This window comes from Microcebus murinus, chromosome 11, assembly GCF_040939455.1.
Source record: "Microcebus murinus isolate Inina chromosome 11, M.murinus_Inina_mat1.0, whole genome shotgun sequence".
Lineage (NCBI taxonomy): Eukaryota > Metazoa > Chordata > Mammalia > Primates > Cheirogaleidae > Microcebus > Microcebus murinus.
Window position 1 is genome coordinate 39,375,188 of NC_134114.1, and position 21,831 is coordinate 39,397,018.

The following is a 21,831-nucleotide window of genomic DNA, read 5'->3' on the forward strand; positions in this document are numbered from 1 at the left end:
ATTAAATTCTGATTGTCATGTGCAAGAATTTCAGAGCTCTATTCTTAAGGTTTTGTCCTAATTAGAGGAAACTTATGTGAGAGAAAATAAAGGAGTCGATTAATGATAAGGACACTTTAGGAGTTAGAAGTGAGAAAAAAAAAGTACTCAGGTTGTTAATCCAGAGATAACCTGAGAAATGTTGGAAGGTTCCAGAATTAACTTGGCATTCAGCTATTGATATTATAACAAAAGTTGAATTTCTAAAATCCAACAGTCATTATACCACTCACAATGTGCAGTAAAAGTGAATAAATTTTTTTGAGATTAAAGTGGGGAAAATGGAACTGTGAGTATTTGAGAACATCAAAGACAGTCTTCAGCTACTGCTGTGACAAGTTTGATTGAAATTAACCATGAATATTCTGATCTTATAGCCGAGGGACATATCACTTAATTGGATTTGCAGTGCAGCAGCAGGATGCATACATAGATAAATTGTTTTCAGTGCATAAGTGAATTTTCTTTTGTGTTAGTTCCTTTTGAAAAATGTGAATATATGTCACTATATATGAACAGTGGAGGTTTTTAAAAATTACATAGTACTTTACTGTAGAAACTGTTAACCACTAATCTTACTCTGTGCTCTACTCTGTACGGTTCGATGAGTATACTGTAATATATGGAACTCTGCAAACTATATATATTGTATATTGGCAAGCATTGATTTATTCATGTGTTACTTTGGTCAGATTTTATATTCCTATTAATAGTATTTGATTATACTTTTCAAGCATATGGGTAATTTAAATGACCGAACTCCTAAGTCAGGCATCAACAAACTCTTTCCATAAAGTGCTAGCTAGTAAATTTGTAAGTTTATGATTTAGACTTTGCAGCTTTATAGTCTCTGTCACAACTTTGCTGTTGTAGTGTGAAAGCAGCCATAGATATATGTAGATGAAGAGGGTGGTTTTGCTCCCTCCTGTCTACAGGAACAGGTGGCCCACCAGATTTGGCCCATGGCTGTAGTTTGACCACTGTTGTTTTGTGTTTTTTTTGAGACAGAGTCGCCCCAGGTAGAATGCAGTGGTATCATCATAGCTCACTGCAACATCAGACTCCTGGGCTCAAGTAATCGATTTGCCTCAACCTCCCCAGTAGCTGGGACTACTGGCACAAGCCACACATCTGGCTAATTTTTCGATATTTAGTAGAGATGGGATCTTGCTATTGCTCAAACTGGTCTTGAATTCCTGGGCTCAAGCAATCCACCTGCCTTGGCCTCCCAGAGTGCTGAGATTACAGGCGTGAGGTACCACGCCTGGCCCCGACCGCTGTTTTAAGTGACATATATTAATATGTTATATATACAATGTTAAAGTGAAGAGGTCTTAGAATTTAATTAGTAAAGAAACATCCAGTGATCCAGAAAACCTTATGTTCTATCATTGTTTTGTTCTGAACAAAGCTCAATTATTAATATTTTCTAGTATTTGTGAAATAGTTAACACGTTCTTATTATTCAAAGTAGGAAACTAGTTTTTTCTCTCTTATTTTAGGATAGGTATTCTTCTGGAGCAAATGGAGACACTTTTAACAGGACTCACTCTTCATCATCAGGTATGTGTTAAGGCAAAAAGGTGAAACCTTTTTTAGGTTAAGGGTTTGATTTAGTGAATGAGTAGCAGTCTAGAAGACATCTTATAGATGATGTATATTTCCTAGTGAAAATTAATTCTGATTTGGCTATTTTGAGATGGGGGCATTTCTAACTAGAGGAAGGGAAAAAGGGGAGACTGTAGTGTTATACACTGTCTTATATGATTTAGTGGGTTGTTATGAAACATTTGTCCAACCTAGAAGTTGCATATTTGGCTTCCAGGTTGCTAGAGCATTGTCAAGGTTCCTCACATAAAGGAGTAAGACATTGGACCCTACAAGATTGTTGAAGCAGGTTACAATGGTGGTGAACTGTCAGGATAACAATTGTTTAAGCCAAGCTTACCATACCATCAAGATATCAAACTCCCCTTAGCCTTCTGTCCCCAGCCTCTGGCAACCACCATTTTACTGTCTATGAATCTGAATTACTATGAATTTACTATGGGTCTGTGAATTTGAGTTACTGCTACTTTTAAGGCTGACTAGCATAAGGAAGAGGGTGTAGTGGCATCAGGTGGTAGTTTTTCCATTTCCTTACCAAATATTAGTGGATGAGGTAAAACATTTTATAGTTAAAGAAGCTGCTGGCTCATTGAAGCCTGGCCTAAAGTGGAAAAACCTGTGCGAGGTAGGCTAGTTTCTAAAATGTGAGGCTAGTTTGAGAGTATCAGGTTGAAGCAAATTTAATTCCCATGTACATCTTAAGTTCAGGGTAAATCTATTGACAAAAGTTAAGTTTAAAAGAGATGCTTTTGATATTGTCAAAATGCACTTGTCTTTCATAAACATTTAAATGTGGTAGTTTAATATAGAATATTCAGATTCTCAAAAGTTTGGGAATTGCTACCTGCTGAAGCCCCATCAAAAGGCTAATTTTGTTTTTCCCCTATGAACTCTGTGTGTGTGTGTATGTACTTGGAATTGTCAAAAAAGACAAATGGATAAAAGTAATCTCTGCTTCTTTACATGTCTGTTTGCATAGATCACTGGGTAATCAGGACAAACCTGGTTTTTTGAGGTATAAACAGATGCCAGTTTTTGTAAACAAGTGAAAATTTAGATTTGTAGTATATTAAAGATGCCATATTTTGTGTTGGAATCTTCAAGAAGATCCACTGAAATAACCATCAACTAAAAGCCAGGACTTTTCTTAGCATTAGATCTGTGAATGTTTAGGTTAATGAAATCAGGTAATGAAAAATATTAATTGCTTGGTTTCTTCTGGATAACATACTTTTTGTAGTTCTTTTAAAATTTTTTTTTCATGTAACTTTTTCTCATTACAGAAATATAAACCAGGCCAATGAATGTATATATGCAAATATGCTTATTGAAAAAAATTTTAAGTAGAGGTAAAAGGAAGAAATAAAATGGTCTGAAATCTTGGCCCCCAGATTTAGCCACCCTTGATAGTCTGATTTTTTAGATCTCTGTGTAAATGCCCACATATATAATTACAGTTTACTGGTATATATGTTCCTTTTATTATAAATTCCTGCCTTGCTTTGCCTTTGTTTACCTTCCCTTCCATACCTCTTCATGCTCTTAAAATTGTATTTAGACATGTTTCTTTTCATTGTTTAAGTCCATTTCATGGAATCCTGTTATAGTACATCTTTTAGTTAATAGTCATGGAAAGTCTTCTAAGCAACTGGTATAATGTAATTCTTTTCAAAATTAAGTGAAAAAAATTCACATTACCTGGCTTTAAGGTGTCAAATATTAACAACTTATAATGAAAAACAGTCCAATTTCTCATCTTTTGACTTCCTAGTATGAATGATATATATGTAGCTCTTTCCCATCCCCCAACCACCCCACTCACACTTCTTCCCTTCCCACTTGCCTAATAGTTATCACACTTTTTGTTTAAAATCTATATTCAGTTTTTAGATTATCATAGCTGCATATATATCATTCACATACGAGCCACATAATATTACAGTTTCATTTTCTTTATTATTAAACCTTCTGTTTTGTTTTTACTAGAGTTACCTCTTACCTTGTTTTGTTTACTTGATCTGTGTTTCTATTGTTAATTCATTCCCAAACTCTCTACAGGCATCCTCAAACTACTGCCCCGCAGGCCACATGCAGGAGTTTTTGCCCATTTGTTTTTTTACTTCAAAATAAAGTGCATAGGAATTTGTTCATAGTTTTTTTTAAACTATAGTCCGGCCTTCCAATGGTCTGAGGGACAGTGAACTGGCCCCCTGTTTAAAAAGTTTGAGGATCCCTGTTCTAGACTTCAGGCTCTTTTCTAATTTAGGCATTGAATATCTTCTTCCATTCTGTTACCAGTCAACTTTGTGATTCTGCCTAATCAAACAATTTTAATTCTGAGGTCATTAAACTAATTTTTTTGCTTCCTGATTTGCTTTTGCAGTTGTAAATGGTTCCCCACCTCTGTCAAAAAGTAGCCTCCTGCATTATCTTTAGACTTTTGCCTTTCATATTTAGCTTTTAATCATCTGAACCCATAATTTTTTTTTAAGTTATGGTGCTATATTTGAGTGTCAAATCAGCATGTAATATATGCAGTTTGAGCGTACCTACAGAGCTCACTAAAGAAAGAATCTGACATTAGGGTTTTTCTGGTCAACTCAGGCTATGGATCTTCAGTTATTGTGGAGTTTCTGTGAAAACGAAATTCCCTACCTTTGAATATTTTGGAATAATGTGAGAAGAATAGGTATTGGTTCTTTGACAGTTTGGTAGAAATCAGTAGTGAAGCCATCCACTCCTGGGCTTTTCTTTGTTGGGAGACTTTTTATTACTATTTAGTATCATCATTCATTGATCAGTGCAGTTTTTCTGCTTCTTTCTGGTTCAATTTTGGTAGGTTGTATGTGTCCAGGAATTCATTTCCTTTTGGTTTTCCAATTTGTTGGCATATAGTTGTTCATAACAGTCTCAAATGGTCTTTTATATTTCTGTGATGTCAGTTGTAATGTCTCCTTTTTCATTTATGATTTTATTTGGGTCTTTATTTTTTCTTAGTGAAGCTAATGGTTTGTCCATTTTGTTTATCTTTTCAAAGCAGCTTTTCATTGATCTTTTGTGTTGTCTTTTTAGTCTTTGTTTAATTTCTTTCCTTTTAATTTAGGGTTAGGTTGTTTGAAATCTTTTTTTTTTTTAACTAAAGGACTAGTTCATTTATTTTTATATATGAATGAAGGGTGTCAAATTGGTACGGTATTTAAATTACACTGGATATGTTTAAAAGAGTGATGTAACAGTTATTTTTTTTATTTCAGCATATTATGGGGGTACAAATGTTAAGTTTACATATATTGCCCTAGCCTCCAATAACAGTTATTTTAAAATAATATCTACATGACACCACAAAGTACATACTTTGGCAACTATTTAACTTCCCATGAAAACTTTTAGGTATCAACTTAGATGTGTGAGGAATGATTTTTACATGATTTTTCAAAATACTTTTGGGGCATATGAGCAGAATAGTTTAGGGGCCACTGCTGTAAAACACTTTTTCCACGTAAGGTTGAGAGACCACTTAAAGAATCTCCTTAGGAAGAGTGGCCAGTTTTTAAGGCTCCATCCCCAAATTGAGTTACCAAGTTTGGGGTAAGCCCCAAGGAAATTAGTTTTCAACATGCACCCCATGTGGTTCTCATGCAAACTAGCATTTTATAGTATCTTAGTCATGGCTGAAGAGTGAAACCACCTCACATGTTTCTGGATTGAGGACAGAACTCAAACAAATGCTAAAAAAGAACCAAGCTTACAAAGTAGTAGCACTGCCCCTGGAATTCCTGGACAGTTTAACAGAGCAGGAATGGGGGAGCATAGACAATCTGAGGAACATGCTCTCCACTGTGGTTGCAATTGGGGAGCAAACAAAATAAAGCCATTTTCCATCCAATGAATGTGAGAACGACTTGAACCAGCCTGAGGAAAATCAGTGTTTAGGAGGGTTGACTGTTAACACCAATGCGCTAGCGGAAGCTGACCGTCAAGCAGTGGCAGAGTACACCTTGGGAAGCACTGCTGGAGGGGTACTTGCCATGAAAATGCCCTTGGGATCCTCTGACAGCACCAGCTGAGGCACCTGTTCCCTTTTGGTCTCGCTGGTAGCTTGAAGTACAGCCTTGGAGCACCCGTCTCCCACCCCCTCACTGACTAGGCTGTGCTCAGCCGCTGTTCCCTCTATTAGGGTTACAGAAGAACTGCAGTTTCCTGGGGAGCAGCTTCACCTCCACAGGCATTGCTTCATACTCCTCACTGTCAATGCTGAAAAAGCCCCCTGTTCTGTCAGGCAGGAAGCAAGGCACACTGGCTGGCCTGGAGACATGTGGTGCCCTCGGTGTGCAGCTTGGGATTGCTCCCTTTCTGCTTCTTATAGTTATAAAGTCTCCTTTGCTGACAGTGTCGGGTTCAATGCAAATATTCATAAAGTCATCTTTGCTTGTCAGGTCAAGCTGACCATTCCAAGTTTTGATGGACAGTTCAATGGATGACAGCTGCACTTCTTTCCAGACCTCTGGGCTCACCTCTGGAGAGGGGCATCCTGTGGTTGGGCCCAGTATGATGCCAGCCTTCGTAATATTCTCCTGTACAAGGAAGGCCAGAGAGGGGTCTCTTCTAGTTCACTGGGAGATCTCTCTGTAGGTCCCATGTACGAAATAGAGGCTTGATGAGTTTGAGGCCTCTCCTTAAGAGTGCTGAAAAAGTGGGCAGCTTTGGTTTTTAGAGGCCCAACATACCAGTAATTGCTGACTTTGACGCCAGCATCTCTGAAGGATCCCCATCAAAGGCCAGTCATTGCAAACACAGGTTCCTTTTCACCCTTGATCTGGAAGACAGCAAGTGGAACAGTCTCTGCTTTCACAATGGCAAGTGCACCATCTGTAATATGTTGGACTTTGTTTCCACTTTCCACAAAGAGAGGGTATGACTCAAACTACTGGTCTGTCCCAGTGGGATAAATCCAGTGGGAATCTTACTGAAGGTAGCCTCATCTGTTCTTTGAAGAACTCCGGTAACAACCTCTTGCAGGGTTCCATCCCCTCCAGCAACAGTGATCACATCTGTGCTTTCCATCAATTCCAGGAGCTTATTGGCTTGTCCCTCATAATCTGTCTTAATGATAGTCACATCCATGCCAGACAAATGCAAAATTGGGGCAGCATTTTTTTTCAAATAGAGTCCTGGCTTTGCCTTTACAAGCTGCAGGATTGAGAAAGACAGTTGCCTTCTTCACTTGTGCGTTGGGAGAAATGAGTTGATTGCCAAACACCTGAGCTTCTTGACAGGCTGCTCTCCTTATCAGGTTATCATAGTGTTTTCCTTAGAGCCAATGGCCTCCCCATGTCAGCAGACAGAGCCCAGCTGTAGTCTTCTTCCAGTGATTTTGAAGTGTTTTAAAAAACACAGTCATCTTCTCCTAGAGGTTTGCACGGCCAGCCCCGCTCACTGCCCTGCTTTTCCTGTGTGCTCCCCTTAGACTCCCCAGCTGGTTCTAAAATCTTTCTATTTTTTGTGTAGGTATTTATTGCTATAAACTTACCTCTTAGTATTGTTTTTACTGTATACCGTAGTTTTGGTTTGTTGTGTTTCTATTTTCATTTTTTCAATAAATTTTTAAATTTCCTTAATTTCTTCATTGTTCAGGAGCAGGTTGTTTAATTGCTGTATATTTGTACTGTCCCCAAAGTTTTGTTGTTACTGATTTTTAGTCTTATTCCATTGTAGCCTGAAAAAGATACTTGATATGATTTCAGCCTTTTAAAATTTATTGAGGCTTTTGTGGCTTAACACATGGTCTTCCAGAAAGTGTTCCATGTGCTGATGAGAGGAATGTGTATTCTGTAGCTGTTGCATGAAATGTTTTTAAATGTCTGTTAGATCCATTTGGTTTATAATGTTGTTTAGGACTAATGTTTGAGTTTGTCTTTCTAGATTATCTGTCCAGTATTCAGAGAAGGTTGTTGAAGTCTTCAACTATTGTTTTGGGGTCTGTCTCCCCTTTTAGATCTAGTAATACTTTAAATATCTGGGTGCTTTGGTGGTGCGTTCATATATGTTTATGATAGCTATATTCTCTTGCTGAATTGTTTCCTTTATCATTATATAATGACCTTTTTTGTCTCTTTTTATAGTTTTCTACGTAATCTGTTTTATCTAAGTGTAGCTACTCCTGCTTGGTTTTGTTTTCTAATTACATGGAATATCTTTTTCCATCTCTTTACTATCCAGTCTGTGTCTTTACAAATGTAGTGAGTTCTTATATGTAGCACATGATTAGGTGGTTCTTCTTTTTTTTTTTTTTTTTTAAATACTCGTTTAGCCAGTCTATGTCTTTTTTTTCTTCTTCTTCTTTTTCTTTTCTTTCTTTCTTTCTTTTTTTTTTTTTCTTTGAGATAGTTTCTCACTCTGTTGCCCTGGCTAGAGTGCAGTGTCTCACTACAGCTTCAAACTCCTGGGCTCAAGCAGTCCTCCTCCCTCTTCCTCCCTAGTAGCTGGGTCTACAGGTGCATGCCATGATATCTGGCTAATTTTTCTATTTTTTGTAGAGACAAGGTCTTGCTCTTGCTCAGGTTGGTCTTGAACGCCTGACCTCAAGCAGTCCTCCCACCTTAGCCTCCCAAAGTGCTAGAATTACAAGGTGTGAGCCACCATGCCTGGCCCAGTCTATATCTTTTCATTGGGGAATTTAAACTGTTTACATTCAAGGTTATTATTGATAGGTGTGGGTCTACTATCAATTTAATTGTTTTCATTTGTTTTATATAGCCTATGTTCCTTTCTTTCTCTCATTTATATTTGTGGTTTGGTGGTTTCCTGTATGATAAAGTTTGATACCTTTTGCTTCTTCACATGTGTATCTGCTCTTTTGTGTGTTTTTATGTTGGTAGTGATAGTCCTTTTGATTCTAGATGTATGACTCTCCTATGTATTTCTTATAACACTGGTCTAGTGGTGATGAATCCCTCAGTTTTTGCTTGTCTGGGAAAGACTGTAGTTCTCCTTCCTTTCTGAAGGATAGCTTTGCTGGGTATTCTTTTCTGGCAGGTTTTTAATCTTTCAGTGCTTTGACTATATCTTTCTATTCTCTTCTGGACTATAAGGTTTCTGCTGAAAAATCTGCTAGTCTGGTGGTGATTCCATTATATATATGAGATGTGACCCTTTTCTATTGGTGTTTTTAGAATTCTTTGTTTGTTTTTGACTTTTTGTTTTTGTTTTTGAAGCAGTTCACTTTGTTGCCCAGGCTAGAGTGCAATGGCACAATCATAGCTCATTGTAACCTCGCTTTGGAGCTGAAGAGATCCTCCTACCTCAGCTCCCAAGTAGCTAGGTCTATAGTCATGTGCAAACACATCCAGATAATTTTTAAAAAAAATTTTGTAGAGATGGGGTCTTACTACATTGCCCAGGCTAATCTTGAACTTCTGGCCTCAAGTGATCCTCCCACCTTGGCCTTCCAAAGTGTTGGAATTATAGGCATGAGTCTCTGCATCTGGCCTGTCCTTTGACTTTGATAGTTTAACTATCATGTGCTTTGGAGAGGACCTTTTTGAGTGGAACTGAGCATCTCTCCTTCTACCACCCTCCTGCTGAATCTTAAGTTTTCTTTTTGGATGTTAATTTTTTTCTTTTTCATGTCTGTTACTAGTTCAGATCTTTTAAATTGTTTTTGGAATTGATATAGTTTGTCACAGTTTTGAGATAGAAATTCTGAATTATAGACCTAGTCCTTATGGGTTCTATTATTTTGGGATTTTCACTTACTTTAATCTTTTATAAATATGAAACATCTACCCTGCCTTCTAACAGGGTTGCTGTAAGGATAAAGGTCAAATGAGATAATGTATGTAATAGTCCTTTTGTGGAGTTTAAAACTGTACACTGTTGTAAATGCTTTTCTTGAAGGAGACCATGCTTTGTGTTACTTAATTTAGATCTGCTGTAATCTTTCTGTTTGGTGAAATAGTTCTACAATTGTTGGAGAAGCTTATATATATGTATGATGAAAATTTACTTTTTTCTCCAGAAATAGTTAACAGTTTATCCAAATAGATGAGGCCACAAGAATATAACCAAATCATTTTTTCATTCTAAATTCCAAGTGTGATTAAGATTTCCCTGTCAAAAGCAGAAACATTTTTTGGAAAGCCTTCACACTTTTTAAGTGACCTTTCTTTCCTAATAGCCATAGTATAAGGTGACTAGCTCAAATTTAATTAAATTTGCTTGACATAAGTGTGTTGTTTTATGAAATCATATCTCACCACTCTCAGTATTATATCTATAATATTTATTTTTGGCTAAATTGAATTTTTGTCTCAGAAGTTGGGAGAAGTGTGTATCTTCATCATAGGAACCAAATGGGCATATATCCTGTGGCTTATAAGTGCAAAATGAGTGAGATAAAAAGTTACATAAAATTATAGTATGAGGGAGAAAAACTGAATGAATAGTGGCTAATTAATATAAATACCAAAAGATAGCACAAATATTGGGAAGCACATACAGAAACTTTGATTAGTAAAGGGTATTTTATTCTGTTTATTAGACCTAAAACATAACTGTTGACTCCAAGAGTTTATTTCTTATATATGAGTACTTATGTTTTGAATATCACTGCACTGAAGTCTGCTTTACAACTTGATTCAAGATGGAAACATGAGTGAGCACCTTATTACCTTTTGTGTTGATTCCTTGGTTTCAAAACTTTGGAATTACTTAGGACAGTGCTGTTCACTAGATCTTTCTGCAATGATGGAAATGCTCTCTAGCTGCACTGTTCAATATGATAGTCACAAGCTGCATGGGCTATTGAGCATTTAATATGTGACCAGAGCAACTAAGGAACTAAATGCTTAATTTCATTTTAATTTTGAATTTAAATAGCTACGTGTGGCCAGTGACTACTGCACTACAGAGCAGAGCTTTAAAATTCGTGCCAGGCAAGACATGACCATTTTTGTATATTTAGGGAGAGCCTGACAAACATTAGAAGCAAACGTTTGGAGAATTGTTAATTTTTCTGGCTGTATCTTGTCTGGAATGCCTTGTCACTGTAATGTCACCTCTCCTTTCCTCTTTTTGCTGAAAGCTCAGCTACTCCTTAGTGATACTAACCTGATACCTCTCGAGGGGAATGCCTTGAATGTTGGAGCAGTTAGATTTTGAATAGATCCTCTTAAATTGGTTTTGAGCTTTCCATGATCTAAGAATGTCTGAAGTTAACCTAGTTACTACTGCCTTGAACTCAGTGGCTGTTATGTTCCTTGTTGAAATGTCTAGCCTTGTCACAGAGAAAGGGAAATTGGTATGAGTGATGATGTCAGAATCTAGCAAGAGGAGAAAAGTATATAGAAGGAGGGATATGTGACCCAAATATTTTTTAGCATTTTTATTTTTGGAAGTTTTTTACCCTTTTAAATATGTGGCAACTAGTGAGAGTTTAAGAATCTAAAGAATAATTATTACTACATGACTGTATTATAGAATCTTTATTGAGGACTTTTTCGTGAAAAGAAATAGCTACTATATTAAAAATATCATATGTAAACTATAACTCTTAATGTTTTGAACCACCACTCAGTTTTAAAAACATTACAATACTGTTATATAGCTTATGTGCTCTTTTCCTATCTGTCCAACCCCTATCCTGTATTGTTTCTTTCCCTTTTTAAAGATTTTATTATGTATATATTATCTCCAAACAGTATATTTTAATTTTGCTTCTTTGAGTTTTACAAAAATGGTACCTTTCTTTGTTCTGTAATTTGAATTTTTCACTCAGTGATTTTTTAACATTTACCCATGTTTCAAAAGTTGTATAAAAGTTCATTTATATTCATATTGTTTTGTCAGTATACCATACGTATTGTTATACATACTATATATGATATTCAAGTTGTATTCACTCCATTCTGTGAATATACCATATATTTTCATTCTGGTTTTGAAAAATTTTCATGAACATTTGATTTGTTTCCTATTTTGCTGTTACTAACAAACTTCTATGAGTATCTTGTCTTTTTCTAGTTTACTAAGTATATGTTTTTAAGTCGTGAATGGTGTTGAATTGTGTCATATACTTTTATCTAGAGACACGGTTTTCTCTTTATCTGTTAATGTTGTAAATTACCTTTTTTTAGATGTTCTAATGTTAAAATATCCTTGCATATGGGGAGAAACCCAACTTGGTTGTAATATATTTTATCTATTCAGTTTACTGTTGGGTTTGGTTTACTAGTATTTGTTTTTGAAATTTTGCATCTGTGAGTAAGTGAAGTTTATAATTTTCTTCTGAACTTGTCACATCAAAGTTAAGTTGGCCTTGTGGAATGGGTTGGTGAATATTTCCTCTCCTATTTCCTGGAATAATTATATGACATCTGTATGATTAAGTCTTCGAGAGTTTGGTAGAACTCATTTGTAAAACCCTATCTGTTCATTTGCCTGATTTAAGTACCGATTAATTTCCATAGGACAGTTGGGTTTGTTTTTACTGTTTCTTGGGTCAGATTTGGAGAATTAATTTTCTGGGAACTTTTCTATTTCTTTTCAGATTTTGAATTTAGTAACAAAGTTGTTTGGATAAATTCTTTCATTATCTTTGTCTTCTATCTTCGAGATTATTTAAAAAAAAAACTCTAATACTGTTCATTTGTGCTTTTTCTATCTGTTGCCCTCTTTCCCCCTCTTATTAGTCTTCAGTAATTCATCACTCCATCAAGTTTTATTTATCTTTTCAAAGAACCAGGTTTTGGGTTTATGAGCCACTGTATTATATGTTTGTTTCCTGTTTTATTAATTTTGGCTCTTACCTTTACTCCCTCGTTTACTTTTGTGTGATTTACTTTGTTCTTCTAATGTTCTTATTCCTTGAGATGGCTATTAAGCTTATTAATCAAGTACTTATTTTCTAGTATAAATATTTCAATAACAAGTAACATTTTTATCATATGATTCAAAGTAATTTTAAACTTCCATTGTGGGTTTTTTTGTTTTTTTTTTAGTTGTGGCTTATATAGAAGTGTTTTTAAAAGTACGTTCCCAAATGTAAGGGGATTTTAAACAAGTTTTTCGTATTCAATAACTTTTAATTTGATGCATCATGATTAGAGAATTTTGTATATGTGATATTGACTTTTGAAATCTATTGTTGAATTTATACCGTGGCTTTCTACATAGCCAGGTTGTTAATAAACATTCTATCTGTTGAAGAATGTCAGTTCTTTCACATTGAATGCTATGTATTTCTATGAAATTAAAGTGCAGAGTATTCTATGGATGATCACAATTTCTTTATTCTCTTTTAATTAGTTTTTTGCTATTACAGAAAGTGCTTACAAAAACATCTTTGTGTGTCTGTGTAACTGTTTGTGTATAGCCAGAGGAAAAATTCATGTTAGTGTACTTTCAAAAAATATATGGCTATTAGGATCAATTAGGATTAATTAGGATAAAGATTGAACCAGTTTATAGTCTAAATGCAGTGTGTGGTATGTTCTTGTTTCTCTATGTCTGTTGACTTTTCTGAGTATTAGCAAACCTAACTTTTCTGTTCAATCATGTGGTTGAAAATTGCTGTCTCCTTTGATTTCCAATTCTTTAATTATTAGCAAGATTTAGTCACCATTTTTTTTTTTGAGAACTACCTATTCATATTCATAGTCCATTTTCATTTATTTATTTTTCAGAGACAGGGTCTGGCTCTGTCACCCAGGCTGGAGTGCAGTAGCATGATCATGGCTCACTGTAACCTTGAACTCTTGCATAGCACATTTTTCTATCAGGCACTTTGTCCTCTTTCTTATTGCTATATAAAATTCCTTCTTTGCCACGTGTGACACATTGAAAAGGCCTAAAATCTACAACTACTTAGATACATGTTTTTTTTTTTTACTTGCTTCAAAATGTTATTGGCTTTAGAAATGGATGATGGACCTTCGAGAAGAGATCATTTCATGAGAAGTGGATTTGCCTCTGGGAGGAGTTTGGGAAATAGAGGTAAGTATCTTTGTCTTAATCTGCTGAGCTGTTGAATAGTGAAATGAATAGAGACTTTTGTAGATGTTTGATGCAAAGCTAAGTCTGTTATAACTCAGTGTATAGAAGACTTTGTGCTGAGATAATGAGTCATTTTTTCAAGTGTCGATATTCTTTTTGCCGTTTTACTTTTTGGGTATAGTAGGAAATAGTCAATTGTACTGACAGACAGGTTGGATGGATAGACATTTCACAGAGCTGCTTTTTAATGTGTTTATGGTATTGATTTCCAACAGTTGAAATGGGAAGAATGTTTGTAAAAAATTCAGGAGTTAGGCTGGGCCTGGTGGCGCCTGTAATCCTAGCACTCTGGGAGGCGGAGGAGGGAGGCTCACTTGAGTTCAGGAGTTTGAGGCCAGCCTGAGCGAGAGTCAGACCTGGTCTCTACTGAAAATAGGAAAATTAGCTGAGTGTTGTGGCATAGAGCCTGTAGTTCCACCTACTCAGGAAGCTGAGGGAGGAGGATCATTTGAGCCCAGTAGTTTGAGGTTGCAATGAGCTGTGATGTTGCCACTGCACTCTAGCCGGGTGACAAGAGCAAGACTCTGTCTCAAAATACAAAAAAACAAAAACAAAAAATTTCAGGGGTTAGAGGTGGGAAAAACCTCTTCCTTGAGTTTAAATTTTTCAAGAAGAAGCAATATGGGAAACATTTCTGTTAGGTCATAGTGTTAATTTTTTAAGAGGTTTTGATGCTAAGATTGGATATTAAAAGTTTACTTTTACAACTACAAACATTGATTTTTAACAGATAATGACCAGTAAAACACCTTTGTATAGTTCATTTTTAGACTTGATGTTAAAAAGCTGAGAATATTCTGTACTGTTTTATTATAGTGCAATAACATTGGAACTTCAAGTAAAGTTTATTTGAAAATACATATGATCATTTATTTCCTTTAGGGGATGTCATGGCTATGGCTACTTGGTAGTTTTAAACACATATAACACTTATCCTTGAATTTATGGGATGTTATTTTTTCAAAAACTTTTCATATTTCCAGATAGTTTTATCATCATGAAAACTAAAAGTTGATGAGTGGTGTTTCATTTGACATTTGGAAAACTTTTTGTTTGGACAATGAACACAAATTTGGATTTTATATTTTGACATGTTCCTGCTACTAATGGAAATAACTTATTCAAATATACATATATTTTTAAGCCTGCATATTAATAAATAAGATGCATTGCTGCTTTTGACCATATGATTATGGTAAGAGGTTCAAATGTGGGGTTTGTTAGCTACTCCTAACATTAGAAATATTTTAATATTACATTTATAGAGTATTTAGATATATTTTAAAATTCTATTTTAGAAGAGGTTATTGACATTTTTTGATGCAAACTTCTAAACATTGTTGAGTAGTCTTTTTTATTGAGAAAACCATCATTGAGACAGATTTTACCGTGAATTATTTCCATATGTTTAAGTTGAAATACATATTAAATTTCTCATCAAAACTATCTATTGAATGTTACAACTTTAAAAAGTTATCTTTATACTGTGTATTATCTGGAAAATTCATAGACCCATGATATAGCTTTTTTCCTTATGATTCAACTAACATATAATTTCAGTTTGTTTTTTTCTTGGTAGAACTTGTATAGCTAGTAATGCGTTTTTGAAGTTGACTCTTAATTGCTTAAAATTAGCTTTTCATATTCCATGATGTATAGTTGAATAGCTTTAACCTCTTGAATCACATACATCTTTAAGATCTGATGAAAATACTTATAGTTGGGCATGCACAATTTTGCATATGGTTTCAGGAGTTTCATGGACCCCCTCAACTCCGCTGTACTAAGGTATTACAGAGATAGGTAAGACAATTTATAGGGATCACAAAGAATGCTTTCATTTTTCCCAGTGATAGTTTAAAGTGTCAGTTTATGCTGTTTTGGATGTCTCTGCTCTTCCTTTTTTTTTTTTTTTTTTAAAAAAACATGTTCCTTGCTTCACATCTCTGCCCTCAGGATTCTTAATTGAGTGGTAGAGAAATACATGGAAAGAAATATTGTTTAAAAAGGGTACAGATAGTGTGTTGTGGGAATGTAGGAAGATTATTATATGACTGGAGGACTGAAGACTTCAGAAAATAATTTTTTGAAGGGTGAAAAGAGTTTTGATAGGAAAAATGGGAAAGCAGGGAATGCCATGCTGAAGGACCAGCATGTACAAAGGTACAAAATATTAGAAATTGACAGTGTGGCGTGCGGGAGGTTTAGTGTAAACTAAAATGTTGTATGTTCAGAATTATATAGTGGGAAATAAAGCTAGGGAGGTTAATATGGGGAAATAGTGTGGCAAGATGGGGAAATGTGAAAGGGAGTGGTATTCATGGCTTTTTTCCCCTTTTCTAGCCCCTTTAACCCTTACTGATTTCAATTTTAGAAGAGGAAAGGTTGTGAGAGATATAAGTACTGGAAAAATAGAACGGTTAAACAGGACAAGAGCATAAAATTTTCAATAGCAGTGACTTTCACATGGGCAGATTGTAATACTGGCACTATCAGGGTGAATATGGAAAATCATGGTGCTAAATTTTCTGATTTAAGGTCTCCAGTAAAATAGTAACTAGTAGAAAGCTATATTTCACCAGTAGAAGGCTTATGTTTTTATCTTGGTATCACAATTTAAGTGTTGTTTTAAAAGAAGTTACAGGTATATTACTAATTTTGAGTTTTTGTATTACTCTGTTCCTATCCTTGGAAGTCTTGTTACCCAAAAGATTAATTTAATTCTAAGTTTATGATGATGCACTTAATTTTATACATTGAGGATTTTAACTGTCTGAACTTTTTTAGATGCTGGCGAGTCCAATAAAAGAGAGAATACATCCACAATGGGTGGTTTTGGAGGTGGAAAGGGTTTTGGAAACAGAGGTAATTATTATATCTTACCATCAAAACTTGAGTGATTTTGTAATTTAATTTTAAACTGATTGACAGATATTCCATATTGACATTTAATTTTAAGACATATATTCCCTATCTGTGCAGTAAAGATCATTTTATTAAGACTCAACATTTTTTAATTTTATGAAAGATTATTGATGGATACTTTTGAAAATAATCTTAGAAATGAGTCTATATGCTTCAGAGATATATAACTCTTAGAAAGGTTTTTAGGAAGTGAGAAATTTGAAGCAGAACTTGATTTTTTTAAAGTTGCAAATGAAAAGTTAACAGGATTTCTGTGTTACTGTGAGGACAAAATTATTACATGTTGTATTATAATTTACTTGTATTGTCCTTTAGTAAATGGAGAGATTGAGTTAATTTGCAAAATTTTTAAAAATTTTGATGTTTTGAAATAGAAAGTATATAGTGCTCATACTGACATATACTTTTAATTTCCTCATGAACATAAGAGGAGAATATGACTTGAGGTAATATAGAATTGGCTGAAAAGAAAGTTGTTTTTAACTTTAAGAGAATGGAGTTGACAAATTGCCACAAAGCAGAATTCATAGTACAGCCTGAATAGTTCTCATTCATTAGCTATATGTATGGTTGCATATGGTTTATCTTATTTTAAAGGACATTTTAACTAGTAGTCCCTGCAACGTGTTTTTTTTTAAACTACAGAGGTATAGGAAATTGTTTTCAGCAAATTGCAAGTTTCATTTTATATTTTGTGTAGGTTTTTCAAGTAAGTTTGAAGAAGGTGATAGCTCTGGTTTCTGGAGAGGTAAGTCCAGTATTTTTGTGTTGACTTTTAAAAATTTAATGTCAGGAATACTTGCTAAAGAGAAACTAAGATTAGGTATCTTAGTCCAATTCTAATTTATTTTAACCCAGTTTTATGAAGCAGCTATATCCAGAACCCTCAGGAAGGATATTACTGGTTTATATAGAGTTCAGACATCCTAATTTGGCCTATTGCCACCTGCCTTAATCTGTGAGATGTAGCTTTTCAATGTTCTGCTACCTTAGGAAAATGGGAATAGATAGTAAAAACAGCAGGTCAAGAATTGAAATTCTACTCCATATATAAATACAGTTTGGTATTTGTAGGGTCCCATTTAGACTCAAATAAGTCTAAGAAAATGAGAGTGTAAATCACTGCTGAAATTAAAGACATTTCTGTACTGACATTCTGCAGGAATACAGAGAATGATGAGAATAATGTTACCAAAAGATACACTACAGTAACAAACAGCTTTTGAGTAGATTTGGATGAGACCTTGGAATCTGTATTTAAAAAGTATCCCTAGTAATTCAATGCCTCCTTTGTTTGGTAACCATTTATCTATGGAATGTTTATAACGTGGTATGCTTTGGAGTTCCAGACTTTTTCATGTCTCTGCTCCCTATCTGCTAGTTGAATGAAGCAGAACAAGTTGCTTAATCTTTCTAAATTACAGTTTCCTGTTCTATAGAATGGAGGCCATCTGTTTCATAGGTTGTTAGGCAGATTAAGTGAGAATGTTTGTAAAAGCAGAAATCTCAGTACTAGACACCTTTACGGTAAATACTCAATAACTGCCATCTGTTAGTCTTCATTAAATATTTGAGACTTGATCTTTTTATACTCTTTGATTCCCAAAGTCAAAACCAAGCCTAGACCTGATCACCTTAAAACTCCTTTGGAATAAAGTGGCATTTTAATTTTCAAATAAGACTGTTTTCCCTGAACAGTTGCTAGGCCCTTTCTCCCTGCTTCTTTCTCCTTTTTCTCCCATTCCATTCAAATGAAAACATATGTAACAGAACTAGTATTATGAGTGAAGAAAAACATTTTTATTCTTTTCCATTTCTTTTTAACTGTTACTATTTTAATCCTTCAACTTGTAACCCATTTAATATTCAAGATCATTTCCACTTACCCAAAGACCTAGCTACCCAGTTGAGTCCCTTCTAGGGTTGGTAGGTCAGAGAGCTTTTAGTACAAATTTAAGTTTTTCACAGCACTTGAGAGAATTTCTCTTCTCCAAAGTGGTCTGCTTGCTTTGCTTTGATCTGCTTCTGTTTTCATTATTAATTCCCCTAAAATAAAAAAAATTAAATGAATGGATTGAATTCTTTCATTCTTCCAATTGTTGACCAGTCCAGAAGCAGGTTTTGAGTTTATGGTACTCATGCAGAAGCTTTTACTCTGCACACAAATGGATGGTGTGTTTTGTGGTGGTTTTTTTCTGTAATCGAGTCTCAAACCTAGGGTTTGAGATTCAGATCTTCCTCCTGGCAGCTGTGTTATTTGAACAAGGTATTTAACTTTTGTGTTTTTCATTTTCCCTATTTATAAAATGAGGATTATACCTACTTCACAAGGTTTTTGTGAGGATTTAAAAAGTCAATACAGGCCGGGCGCGGTGGCTCAGGCCTGTAATCCTAGCACTTTGGGAGGCCGAGGCGGTCGGATTGCTCAAGGTCAGGAGTTCGAAACCAGCCTGAGCGAGACCCCGTCTCTACCAAAAATAGAAAGAAATTAATTGACCAACTAAAAATATATATACAAAAAATTGGCCGGGCATGGTGGTGCATGCCTGTAGTCCCAGCTACTCGGGAGGCTGAGGCAGGAGGATCGCTTGAGCACTGGAGATTGAGGTTCCTGTGAGCGAGGCTGATGCCATAGCACTCACTCTAGCCTGGGCAACAAAGTGAGACTCTGTCTCAAAAAAAAAAAAAAAAAAAGTCAATACATATGATGTATTTAGAATAGTGCCTGGTACATTCTACGTTCTATATGTGTTATTTTTATATAATTAATAGATTATAACTCTTTTGGGGATCATTATCTCATTTTTATTTGTGCTTGGCTTTATTTTCTAACACTACAGTGATCATTTTTTAAAAAAATAACTTTATTTCAAGATGGTTTGGTTCACAAGAAGTTGCAAAAAAAAAAAAATAGTACAGAGGGTTTCCATGTTCCCTTCACCCAGTTTCTCATGATGTTATTCTATTTTAGTTCCCTGCGTGGTCAAAATAACTATAAGTTTGTTTTAGGGGAATAATTAGCAAAAGATAATCTGAGACTCTCTCCTCTTGTCAGGCCCCACGTTAATTTAATAGGCTTTTTCTCTAAGGCAATAAATGTTAGCTATCATCATCATTATTCCAGGGCCAACCTTCTTTCTAAAATTCTTTCTTTCCTGCCCAGCTCACTTGTATTAAATCCTGCTTTCAAGAGAGTTGTCTTATGGCTCTTCAGGAATGTTTGTCACTTGTTGACTACAGCACATATAGTTTATAACAAGAGCTCTGTAATATTGTTTACTGTAAAACAGTATTCATTAAGTAGATTAGTACTTTTACACAAAAACTTAGCCCGTAGCCTGCAAGCTGTTTATTCATTTGCTGCCATTACTCTGACTTAATTATTAATGCCATGTATAAAGATCTCTGAAAACCGTCTCTGTTTTTCTCAAATGTGACTTTGTTGGAATCTTCTGGAAAGCTTGAAGTTATATTAATAACAGAACTTTTATATTTTCAAAAATTATTTATTCCTTGCTATCACTCTACAGTTCAGAATAAACATTTCTGGGAATGGGGCCTAGAAACTTATTTTTAACCAACTCTAAGATGATAATTAGGCAGCCTTTAGTGTAGTGGTCCTGTCATAAGACTATTTAAAAACCTGGGTAATGTTACTTGTTAATGCTGTTAAAAACAGAAAATCAGGATATCCCTGAAATATTTCATTAGGATGAATGGGACAAAGTTTGCATATGTTTAAGAAAGTAGGCCGGGTGAGGTGGCTCACACCTGTAATCCTAGCACTCTAGGAGGCCAAGGTGGGTGGATCATTTGAGCTCAGGAGTTCAAGACCCGCCTGAGCAAGAGGGAGACCCCATCTCTACTAAAAATAGAAAGAAATTCTATATATAAAAAAAAATTAGCCAGGCATGGTGGTGTATGCTTGTAGTCCCAGCTACTCGGGAGGCTGAGGCAGGAGGATTGCTTGAGCCCAGGAGTTTGAGGTTGCTGTGAGCTAGGCTGATGCCACGGCACTCTAGCCTGGGCAACAGAGTGAGAGTCTGTCTCAAAAAGAAAGAAAGTACCAGTGTCTTAGGCTTATTAAGAATGACAAATTACAGAAAAATATATGAATTTTAAATATAACAGTCATGTGTTTCTCATGGTCAGTGGAACACTGTGAGAACCACTTGGTTATGTAGTATAATAGTTTAGATATTCCTTAAACCATTTTTAGTCAAATTGACACTTAAGAAATTCTTATTTTGGGGCTTGTTTTGCCTAGTATAGCATTTGGCAAATAGTAGATTCTCAATTATATGCTTAACATTTAAGTACATTAGGTGATTTGTGCAGGAAATTGACTCTGAGTAATGCTTTTATTTCTATTGAAATTATTTGAAAATATTAAATGTTAATATTTTAATTATGAAAATATTTTGTTACTAATTTGTCTTGTGACAGTACTGTTCTTTAGATATTATGTCTTTAAAGTGAATTATTTAGGTGCTATTCACATGTTAAATTTTTATTCAAGAGTCTAATAATGACCGTGAAGATAATCAAACAAGGAGCAGAGGGTTTTCCAAGAGAGGCGGTAAGGACCACATTTTGGAACAATTTGTACTTAAAATAGAAAATGGTAACTGACAAAACTGATTTTGGAAGAGTTGAAAGAAAGAAAAATTCTGGTGCTGAAAACCTTTGAAGAAAAATATTTTGGCATTTGTTTGCTGCTTTTAATACTTGAATGAATATTCAGTAGGTGTTCCTCCTTTCACTTTCTAATGTCACTGGATGTCCCCCCTCCCATGCCCCCCATCTCCAGAATGTGCTATAAATTACAGAAGAGGGACAATGTGAATCTTGGTCAGTCACAATTTAGATGAACTGGGATGTCTTTGTCTCTGAATAAAATTATTGGAAATTTGAGGCAGGGAAGAAATTATAGATCATTTTTTGTTCAAGTCTAACAGCATTCCACCATACTTTGCTAATCTGCCTGTGATGAATTTGAGGTGAGAAGATATAAAAATTCTCATGCTTAGTTCTTGATTATATGTGGGCAGTCATATTAAAACAGCAACAAAAATAAGAGAGTGTACCTACTATAAAATTGCTATAAATGTGCAAATCTATGATAAAAGGGTTTATTGTTTAGAACTACATGGTAATCAGATGTATTAGTGTTTTTGCTGCAACTTGAGCACATACTTTTCCTTTGTC

The 21,831-nt window shown here is 35.0% G+C and overlaps 1 protein-coding gene and 1 pseudogene across 5 annotated transcripts in view; one reads left to right on the forward strand and one right to left on the reverse strand.

Annotated features, from left to right (window-relative positions):
- The window catches only part of DDX4 (DEAD-box helicase 4), a 76,189-nt gene that overhangs the window by 17,509 nt on the left and 36,849 nt on the right, over window positions 1-21,831 (forward strand). For 3 of the 5 annotated variants that reach the window (XM_012775677.2, XM_076008024.1, XM_012775675.3), the window contains 5 exons: window positions 1,542-1,602; window positions 13,561-13,638; window positions 16,486-16,563; window positions 17,324-17,371; window positions 21,143-21,202. In XM_012775677.2, coding sequence (XP_012631131.1) covers window positions 1,542-1,602; window positions 13,561-13,638; window positions 16,486-16,563; window positions 17,324-17,371; window positions 21,143-21,202 — 325 coding nt within the window. The remainder of the gene's footprint in view (window positions 1-1,541; window positions 1,603-13,560; window positions 13,639-16,485; window positions 16,564-17,323; window positions 17,372-21,142; window positions 21,203-21,831) is intronic. The other 2 variants (XM_076008026.1, XM_076008027.1) reach the window with 2 other exon arrangements.
- LOC105877290 (acylglycerol kinase, mitochondrial pseudogene) lies at window positions 5,802-7,078 on the reverse strand (annotated as a pseudogene).